The sequence below is a fragment of the Clarias gariepinus genome, chromosome 24 (genome assembly GCF_024256425.1).
Source record: "Clarias gariepinus isolate MV-2021 ecotype Netherlands chromosome 24, CGAR_prim_01v2, whole genome shotgun sequence".
NCBI lineage: Eukaryota > Metazoa > Chordata > Actinopteri > Siluriformes > Clariidae > Clarias > Clarias gariepinus.
In genome coordinates, this window is record NC_071123.1 from 26002501 (window position 1) to 26013340 (window position 10840).

Consider the following 10840-nt stretch of genomic DNA (forward strand, 5'->3'; position numbering starts at 1 on the left):
CACATAAACATGTTTAAACAAGCTAACACACTTTTTTTGAATGTAAATGACTAAGAATTATAGGATTGTAGCTGCTCCGTTTGATGTTTAAACTTCTGATTGGTTTAGGTTAAGGCTGAGGGGCGGAGTTAGCACTCATAGCTTTAATTATAATCTCATGCATAATTATTTATTAATTACTGAGAATTTATGTGTGCATCAAGGTGATGTTTGTATTTATTTAAAACATAAGACACACATGCACGCACACACAGACACAAACACAGACAGACACACACACACACACACATGATTTCTGGCTTTCACTCTGGCTTCACATGTAAACCTGCTGTAGTGCCTCATGTGGACTGTAGGAGGCGCCCACAGATCAAATGCTTCATTTTATAGACAATCAAACAGAAAGAAACGAAACGAGATGAAACCAGAAGCTGCCAAAAATCTCCACTGAGACAGTAATAATAATGAATAAATAATAATGTGTGTTATAGGAGTAATAATTCTGTGTGTATATTGTTAGATAAAAACTTTCTTTTAGTTTTCTCTCTCTCTGAGTATTTTCACACAAAACCGATGTTAAAATATTTTTCTTCATATATCAGTTCTTCATGCTTTAAAGTGGTCGAGGCTTTTGGGGTTTTCATTTTGGATAAAGCTGAATATAAATGTCACAGTGAAGTGTGTGTGTGTGTGTGTGTGTGTGTGTGTGTGTGTGTGTGTGTATCATGACCATCCAGACTGAAGGTGTATACACACTCATGGCATTTCTGAGCCCAGTGACTGTTGGGTAATTTTTAATGAGTCACATCGTTGACAATAGAACTGACATAATAGCGAACATGCTAAAACATGAACGTTTTACAAGCTAGTGTACATCCTAGCATTATGAAAAACATGCTAACATGAACTGAGATTACAGGAAATAAGGAAACAGGCTAACATGTCAACTAGCATTATGAGAAATAGAATAATGAGTGAAGTAGCATTACAGGAAACAAGGACACGTGCTAACGTGTAAACTAGCATTATAGGAAACAGGGTAACGTGTGACTTAGCATTATAGGAAAGAGCATAGCATGTTCAATTAGCATTCTATTAAACAGAATAATGTGTGAAATAACATTACAGGAAGGAAGGAAACAGTCTAACGTATGAACTAGCTTAAATACACCGCCGGTCCAAGCAATAACATGAGACAAGCGGAAATGTTAGAAACACAGTGTTCACTTTAACTTGCTGCTACTCCATTGAAGTGTGTTCCTTCAGAAAATTGGGTGCATGAGGTGCTGTGTGTGTGTGTGCGCGTGCTCTATATACATATATATTTATACATGTCTAGTTCCAGCATTTCTAGCTCATTGTGTCCTTATGAATGTCTTCATGTTCCCAGTCTGATAAGTTCAGCTTTATTATGTTTAGGAACATTTTTTTTGTAAAAGTTCCTGCTTTGGTTACGTGAGAAACGCCCTTTAGCTTTGTTTAAGATCTTTTAGATGTTTAAGATATTTAACTAATTGCAGGCTTTGCGTTTTTTTCAGGACAGAATTTATTTATACAAATTTAACATGAATGTGTGAATGTATAATCATTCGAGGGCGTCTATCCGTGTGTGTGTGTGTGTGTGTGTGTGTGTGTGTGTGAGCGCACAACTTAAAACTGTTTTTATTTCATCTGATACACTCATAGCGTGTCATCCTGGACTCTCCCGCAGTGGCACTGCTATGCTGTGTTGTGGTTTAGGCTCCGCCCCCTGTAGAGAAGACGCAGGTCCCAGCTGTATCTCGGTGGATTCGGTGCTCATCAGGATGGACTGTGTGGATTAGCATGTGATCACTGATGAAATAAAAACACTTCTGTGTGGTGCACTTACACTTTGCCACTCTGGTGTTTGTAAATAAAGGTTTTATTGGAATAAACTATGCTAGGTGTGACATCACCGAACCGCGGCCCCATCGCTAACCTGACGGTTTTCTTTTTAAGCAATGGACATGAATGTTGTGCCAAATTTCTACACGACTTTCTCTCTGAACCAGCAGAATGATTGTCTCTCTGTGTGACTGTAAATACTGAACGCCTTTTTAAACAATGTACACTGATTTATTTTCCTCTCTCACTCTCTCTCTCTCTCTCTCTCTCTCTCTCTCCCCCCCTCTCCCCCCTTTTATACTCTGTCCACATGCCAATCTTCAGATTTGCAGTAAATATTCAGTTTGCTTACAGCGGCTGTTTTAGTCTGGTTCTTTCTATATATGTGCGTGTGTGTGTGTGTGTGTGTGTGAGAGAGAGAGAGAGAGAGAGGATTTTAATTTAAATGATTTTTTAAGATGCAAGAACATAAGTGTTCTTTTGTAGTTTTTACTACAAAAATACAGCACACTAGTGCTTTTGTTTGTCATTCTGTATGTGTGTGTGTGTGTGTGTGTGTGTGTGTGTGTGTGTTCTCTCTCTCTCTCCCAGCTGTGCTGCTTTCAGCTCAATGTGCCCTTGTTTCAGTCTCACGCCGTTTTAGCCAAGAAACACACGCAGAGTCACACACACACACACACACAGAGAAAAATACATACTGTAGATTGCTGTTGCTGTGTGTGTGTGTGTGTGTGTGGAGGACACATCTCTTAAAGATGTTTGTGTGTTTGCTGCATTAGAGAGGTGAGAGAAGAAGAGAAGAGGTAATCGGCTGACAGAGGTAGCCTGAAGGTTTTCTCAGGTTGTGACCTCTGCTGGTGGTAAAGGGTATTATCTCAGGTTGGTGTTAATGGATGATCTCATACACTCACTGAGTTCTTGATCCATTTTGAACGCTCGAGTGACCTGTGATCCCATCTGAGATTTAAGGTGGAGGCCATTTTTTAAAAGACAATAAGCTACCACAAGAGAATGTGGCTTATTATTGAGCTCCCCTACCTGTCCCTCCAGGAGTGGGGGTTCTGTTCTCACCTCAGCTCTGTGTGGGCGAAATTCCAATGTTTTGCTGTGCTTGGTGGGTTGCTTCAGGGTACTCCAGCATATTGCCACAATCCACTGATGTGCTGTAGGATGATTATTATTTGCAAATTGCTGTACTGTGTGATTGGGTTTGTAAGTGCGTGGGCTTGTGCCCTGACATAGGTTGGCAGCCTTCCTGTGACTTAAGGCAAGAGTAAGAAACTGAAACACACAGAACAAGTGGTATAAAACAAGTGGATTAACACGAAACTACCACCATGACGTTGCAGATGTTTGACATTATTCAAAAAATTATAATTTGCTAAGGTAAGGCACTAGAGGCGATACTGGGTAGTGTTAATGGCACAGAGGTTACAGAGTAGAACTGTTAGCCTTGTTGGTAAGGGATGGTGCCAATGGCCTGAGATTAAGGGGGTAGTGAGGTTGGGCCCGAGGGTAAGGTTAAGGGCTGATGGCCCAGAGGGTAGGGCGAAGTGCCAATAGTCTTCATGATAGGAGCATTTCACTGCATATCGTACGGTGTATGACTGTTTATGTGACTAATAAAATTTGAATTTGAATGTGTAGTGCTGATGGTCCAGAGGGTAAAGGGCACTGCTAAAGAGCCAGAGGGTAATTGGTACGAGTTTACAGAATAGTGCTGATGGCCCAGAGAGTACGGGGTAGTTCTGATGGACCAGAGGATAGGAGTTAGTGAGGATAACCCAGAGAGAATAGGCGTGAGAGTACAGGGTCATACTTTGGTCATACTGCTGTAGTCAATGCAGAGACAAAGTCTGCCATCATTCTTTTGCATTACTGCATTCTTTGAGCCTTACTGCTACTGGGAAAGTAGAAATGCAGATAAACCTCAAGGCCTCTCTCTCCTCCACTGACTCCTCCACAGCAGGGGTTTCAGGGATGGACAGAACATAGACTCAGGTATCGGAAGCTGTTACTTTAGGCAGAAGATCTATGATCCAGTTCTGTGGTCAGAGTGACAATTACAGTTACATTTTTCTCATTGTTCTGGGAGAGTAGGTGGTCCTGAGGAGCCCCCTCTATAGTCAAATCTCAGAGAGAGAGAGAGAAAATGGGGTCTATTAGGTTTAAACTTGATTCACTGAAACAAATTCTGTTGGCTGATTATTTTGCTTAAATTGAATTTGGATTTGAGAAAACATCGGATTTGTTAATCAGTATGTGTTTGCTCTATTACCATGATCTGCCAAAAAGATATGGTTTAAATATTTAATCAGTAATCAGCTGATCTGTTTTTGGGCAGACTGAAAAGAAAAACAAAAACCATAAGCATTATTAATAAAAAAGAAAAAAAATCAGCCAATCATGTGTTAATTTAAATAGAAAGATCAGCCAATCTTGGTTACTGACTCTCACTTTATAAATAAGAACTAATGAGAACGCTGTGTCTTTAAGATCTGCCTTAGTGCCTTGTGTGTGTGTGTGTGTGTGTGTGTGTGCGCGCACACGGGGGTCTGTTTATTGTTTTGGAAACAAAAGCACGAGTGAGAACGATAAAAGAAAAGCGAAGTGTGAGAGTCACTTTATCACCACATCACAGGCAGCCGAGCAGCAAAACCCCTCGGACCACCGCCCCGCAATACACACACGCGCACACGCACACACACTAAATTACACACATATACACATACACACTGACCTACACACTCCTACATACATGGGTAAGTCCTCTATAACATATGTATTCAAATTTATGGTGTGTGTATGTTGTATAATGGCAATGATGTGTGTGTGTGTGTGTGTGTGTGTATTAACATGTATTTCGAACACGTGTACTTGATAAACTGTAGTGTGCAGTGTGTGTGAGTGTTTAAGGTCATATAGGGTGACAGATAATAAGGTAAGTGTGAAGCTGCTCAGTGACAGGAGTGATTAAACTGCACTAATCATCGTATCCTGCTGCACAAGTGTGTGTGTGTGTGTGTGTGTGTGTTTAGAAACTTTGCTCTAAGGTCAGATCAGGTCGTTCTATATTTTTTACAGTAATGCAGTGTGTTCTGATTGGCTGATAGTCATCAGGAGGTCAATTAAAGTTAATGAGATGTTAACGAGCTCCGCCTCCCTCGCAGGTGATGATGTGACCTCAGACCTGTTCAGCTTTCAACCTCTGTCGGATTCATCGATAAAATTAACCACATTAACATCATTCTGAGAATCAAGTAAAGTGAGAGATGTGCTATCAGGTTAACACACACACACACGTACATGCATACACACACACACACGCACACACACAAAAGTAAAGGTGATATTTTAAATAGTTTTGCCAAAGTCTGCTCTCTGATTGGTCAGAAGGAGTCGATTAATTCTCTATAACAGCGAGTTTACAGTGACGCACTTACTTTGTCAGATTATTGTGTGTGTGAGATGCGTGGAAGGAGTCTCCAGTATCAGCGCTGTGTAACAGTCAGAGGTGTAGCTGTAAGTTACTATAAGCGCCATCATGTGACCAGGAATAGATCTGAAGTGTGACATGTCACTCACTAATCAAGATAAAGATGTAAAAGTGTATAAACGTGTTGGAAGAATACAACCCTGTTAGAGGAAAATAATCACCTTCAGCAAGGTCACAGAGGCTCCGCCCCCTTCCTCAGTCTGTTACTGTAACCATGTGACATTCAGTTCATGGGAAGTTTTTATTCATACACACACAGAAATGCCTAAGTGTGTGTACGTGTGAGTGTGAAAGTGTGTGAATGTGCTGTGTGAGAGTGTTGTATAAGTGTGTGAGGGTGCTGTCTGTGTTGTTGCGTTAGTAAGTGTGTGTGTGTGTGTGTGTGTGTTGTAAAAATGAACTTGTTTACAGGTTTGGTTTTTAAACTAAACATTTTATTAAATGCCTAAAATTGTGTGTGTGTGTGTGTGTGTGTGTGTGTGTGTGTGTGTGTGTGTGTGTGGTTTGGGATGTGTCCACAGTGCGGTGATGATAGTGAGACAATATTGATTATATAATAATAAAACACAGTAAGACCTTATTAGTCCCCACAACACACACACACACACACACACACACACACACACACACACTCCGTCCTGCTATGACCCTGACCTCATTATGACCTCTCACCGCTTAGTGCCAGTGTGAGCCTGCCCGTGCTGGAGAAGTGATGTAGCTGTGTGTGTGTGTGTGTGTGTGTGTGTCTTGTTTACAGTATCACACAATCAGTCTTTGTATCCTCTTCTGAAACAAAAGCCATTGTTTATCACAGTGAGGCTTTTACAAACACACACACACACACACACACACACACACACCTAAGCACCGCCCTGGTCCAGAGGGAGGGATAGAGTGATGAGATGATGGAGGTGTAGAGTCAGTGATGAGACAGCAGGACAGATCTCACTTCTGATAAATGACTTTTTTGAGGCTGGAAGATCTTGCGTCACCGAGGAACCTTCTCAGGAGCATCAGGACTGAGTGAAGGCATCTAGCAATCCTTCCAGAGATCCCTGAGCAGTGCCGAGGCTCAAGTCACTGCAATGTCACTGTGATGCCTCAGGAGCATCCTCGCAGAGTCTAGAACGTACTCCTGACAAAGTGTAATGTTCTTCTGAAGAGCCTAGAGCTGCATCTGACCAGAGAGCGTTCTCCGTGTGGTGTGGAGCACCGTCGGCCAGTTTGAGATAAATCTAAGAGATCCTCTTAACGAGTTGATGTTCTAGAGCTTTGGCGTGTCTGAGCTGAGTGTGGAGCGTCCTGCAGTGCGCCTGGACAAACACTGAAGCAGGATTTCAAGCGTCCTCTGGTTCAGCAGAAGTGTAGAAGGTTCACGCCGCTCCTTGGTGAAGATGTTCCCGATGAAACAACCATGGCTGTGTAAAGTTTTAGGTCTGATCTGAGAGCAGCTGTTGGCTCAGAGCTAACGCTATCATTAGCACCTGCTAGCACACTGACCACAGACCTTCAGCTTACACACTCGCACTCGGCATTGTGGGAACTGAGGAGGTTCTAATCAGCCGTGGTGGTAATCCACTAACGTGTGTGTGTGTGTACTGTGGTTTTATCATGTGTAAAGGCTGCTGTGTGACTAAGATGCTAACACACTAAAGATGACAGGGTGTGTGTGTGTGTGTGTGTGTGTGTGTGTGTGTGTGTGTGTGTGCGAGAGAGAGAGGGACATCATGAGGTATATTCGTTGATGTGAGGAATGCTATAAGTGTGGATTCTGTGTGTGATGATTGTGTGTGTGTGTGTATGTGTGTGTTCTGTGAGTATATATGACTCGAGTGTGTGTGTTAGTGACACTAATGTGTGTGTGTGTGTGTGTGTGTTGTGAGTGTGTGACCCTAACGTGTGTCTGTAGGGAGTGTGTGCGACCTTAATGTGAGTGTGTAGGGAGTGTGTGTGTGATCCTGATGTGTGTGTGTGTGTTGTGTGTGGTGTGTGTGCTGGCCGTGTGGGTGTGTTCCTCGCCCTCAGGTTGCTATGACAGCTGCGTGCGCTGCCTGGGCGCCGTGCCCTATGTCACTCTGAGCGCCACGCTGCTGTGTTACGCCGGAGTCGCGCTCTTCTGCGGTGGAGCACACGAGGCCCTCACACACACACACACACTCGTCCAAACACACTTCGCCCGCGCACAGCCCGACTTCGAGGTGCTCGCTGACTTGTGAGTTTCTGCACACACACACACACACACACACACACACACACACACTGTACATCTACTGTTATCTGTATAAGACAAAGCCTGCTAACGGTGTGTGTGTGTGTGTGTGTGTGTGTGTGTGTGTGTCAGTATTAAATATTTCCAGTATGTGATTTACGGACTGGCGTCGTTCTTCTTCCTGTACGGGATCCTGCTGCTGGCCGAGGGGTTTTACACCACCAGCGCCGTCAAGCAAACATTCGGAGAATTCCGGAGTACAAAAATCAGCCGCTGCCTCAGCCTCACCGTGAGTGTGTGTGTGTGTGTGTGTGTGTGTGTGTGTTTCAGAGTGAATGCCACTCGGTGTGTAACGTGTGTGTCCTGTGCCTCCTTCTGTAGTTCCTGATCGTGACCTACACACTGGCGGTGATCTGGATCGTGGTCTTCGCCTTCTCTGTGATTCCCGTCTACTTCCTGTTCAACATGTCTGAGACGTGTCACACCGTCCACATCCTGTCTGAGACGACCACCAGCCTCAACCAGCACTCCTGGGTGTGTGTCGACCCGCGGCAGTTCGGTACGTGTGTCTGCGCATGTCTGTTTTTGAGATTTAAGTGTAAATGTATAGCAATTATTACTGGTGTGCCTCAATGTGTGTGTGTGTGTGTGTGTGTGTGTGTGTGTGTAGGTCTGCTCCCCTGGAAGGCTACACCAGGTAAAGTGTGTGGTATGACCATGGCCAACATCTGCAAAGAGCCTGAGGTAAACACACACACACACACACAGAGCAACTCTGTTATGTGTATCAGAGTACAAGTGGATTCTCATATGATTTGTGTGTGTGTGTGTGTGTGTGTGTGTGTTCAGTTTTACATGACCTATGATCTTTACATCACCGCCTTTGCTGGAGCAGGAGCCACACTGCTCGGCCTGGTGAGTGACCTTTCACCTTTCACCAGGTTATATACCTGCTGATCTTCTACACCGTATAACCTTCTGTCTGTCTCTCTCCTGTCTCCCTCTCTCCTGTCTCTCTCTTTCCTTTCCCTCTCTCCTGTCTCTCTCTTTCCTTTCTCTCTCTCCTGTCTCTCTCTTTCCTTTCCCTCTCTCCTGTCTCCCTCTTTCCTTTCTCTCTCTCCTGTCTCCCTCTTTCCTTTCTCTCTCTCCTGTCTCCCTCTCTTCTGTCTCCCTCTTTCCTTTCTCTCTCTCCTGTCTGTCTCTCTCCTGTCTCCCTCTCTCCTGTCTCCCTCTTTCCTTTCTCTCTCTCCTGTCTCCCTCTCTCCTGTCTCCCTCTCTCCTGTCTCTCTCTTTCCTTTCTCTCTCTCCTGTCTCCCTCTCTCCTGTCTCTCTCTCCTGTCTCTCTCTCCTGTCTCCCTCTCTCCTTTCTCTCCCTCTCTCCTGTCTCTCTCTCCTTTCTCTCCCTCTCTCCTGTCTCCCTCTCTCCTGTCTCCCTCTCTCCTTTCCCTCTCTCCTGTCTCCCTCTCCTTTCTCTCTCTCTCTCCTGTCTCCCTCTCCTGTCTCTCTCTCTCCTGTCTCTCTCCCTCTCTCCTTTCTCTCCCTCTCTCCTGTCTCCCTCTCTCCTGTCTCTCTCTCTCCTGTCTCCCTCTCTCCTGTCTCTCTCCTGTCTCTCTCCTGTCTCCTGTCTCTCTCTCCTGTCTCCCTGTCTCCTGTCTCACTCTCCTGTCTCCCTCTCTTCTGTCTCTCTCTCTCCTGTCTCTCTCTCTCCTGTCTCCCTGTCTCCTGTCTCCCTCTGTCCTTTCTCTCCCGTCTCCCTCTCTCCTGTCTCTCTCCTGTCTCCCTGTCTCCTGTCTCTCTCTCCTGTCTCCCTCTCTCCTGTCTCCCTCTCTCCTTTCTCTCCTGTCTCCTTCTCTCCTGTCTCTCTCTCTCCTGTCTCCTGTCTCCTTCTCTCCTGTCTCTCTCTCTCCTGTCTCCTGTCTCCTTCTCTCCTGTCTCTCTCTCTCCTGTCTCCTGTCTCCTGTCTCCCTCTGTCCTTTCTCTCCCGTCTCCCTCTCTCCTGTCTCTCTCCTGTCTCCCTGTCTCCTGTCTCTCTCTCCTGTCTCCCTCTCTCCTGTCTCCCTCTCTCCTGTCTCTCTCTCTCCAGATCCTCTATATCATCGCTGCCACCTATAACTATGCTGTTCTGAGGTTTCTCGGCAGTAAAGGGATCCGTTGCTAGGCGCAGCATCAGTGGGCGTGCCGTTGCTAGGCGCAGCGTTGCCAGGCAACATGTCTCCTCTCTGATGCGTGCCGCCGCGCTTGCTGTTGCATTGTCACGGCGACCGTGTCCATGGGGTATTCGCTAAAGAGGATCATGAAGTGAAAAACAAACAAACAAACAAATAAACAGAGTGTGTAAACGACAGTGAGATTAACCTGACTTATACAGAGTGATGTGTAAACATTAGACAGTTAACCAATCAGCACAGGGCAGGGGGGCGGAGCCTCTCTCATCTCATCTCATTATTACATCTCTCTGCTTCTGTTTATCGCTGCCTTCTTTCCCAGCATCACCCATCTGTCTCTCTGTCCTCATCTGTCCTTACATTCAAATGTCTGCAGGTCTCTTTCCTGTCTCTCTCTCTCTCTCCTCTCTATATCTCTGTCTTCTCTTGAGCTGTCAATCTATTTCTCTCTGTTCCTCTATTTTCACTATTCTTCCATTTTATATCCCTGTATCCATCTCACCACTTGTTTATTTCTCTATCTCCGCATCTTTGTTGCTCTAATTACCTCCAACTTTCTTTTCAATCGCTCTCCTATATATATATACACACAGTATATATACACACACACACACACACACACACCAGTCCCCATTAAGAGATTTTAAAGCAGCTCTTGTTTGTGTGTGTGTGTGTGTGTGTGTGTGTGGGATTTTAAATAATTAACTTTTTTTTTTTTACAAAAATTTAAAATTTATAACACACGGTTCTAACTGACTGTGTGTGTGTGTGTGTGTGTGTGTGTGTGTGTATGTGTGTGTGTGTGTGTGTGTGTGTGTTTTCTCCAATGGTGCTACATCACGATTAATGTTAATTTTTAGAAAAGTGTAACGGTAACACACACTGTACATTTTTAATGTTTAATTAAACTGAGGGTTTTTTTAGTTAATCAGCTACACAACTGTGTATGTGTGTTACGCTGTAAACTGTCTCACGTTCTGCAATAAACACGTATTTAATCCAACCTCTACTATGCTTATTCACCATCTGCCTGTCTGTCCAGATAAAAAGAGAAATAAAACGACTAAACCTTTTGTAGTGAATTTATTTTTTTCTCAGGTAAATTCT

General features: G+C 44.4%; 2 protein-coding genes across 3 annotated transcripts in view; both read left to right on the forward strand.

Moving 5' to 3' along the window:
* Positions 1-2165, forward strand: part of nlgn3b (neuroligin 3b) — a 28525-nt gene extending 26360 nt beyond the window's left edge. Inside the window, exon 8 of the mRNA XM_053485597.1 lies at positions 1-2165. This exon is cut by the window's left edge and continues 1917 nt beyond it. The gene's annotated coding sequence lies outside the window, so the exon portion shown is untranslated.
* Positions 2166-4474: 2309 nt separating this feature from the next.
* plp1b (proteolipid protein 1b) lies at positions 4475-10736 on the forward strand. Of its 2 annotated transcripts, none has more exons than XM_053484729.1 (7): positions 4475-4625; positions 7385-7571; positions 7701-7857; positions 7950-8127; positions 8239-8312; positions 8418-8483; positions 9652-10736. In XM_053484729.1, exons 1-7 carry the CDS (start codon positions 4622-4624, stop codon positions 9724-9726), a joined length of 741 nt encoding a protein of 246 aa, XP_053340704.1. In that variant the 5' UTR covers positions 4475-4621; the 3' UTR covers positions 9727-10736. The 2 variants fall into 2 exon arrangements, with proteins under 2 accessions (XP_053340704.1, XP_053340703.1); XM_053484728.1 differs by lacking the exon at positions 4475-4625 and adding an exon at positions 6251-6793.
* The last annotated feature ends 104 nt before the right edge of the window (positions 10737-10840 follow it).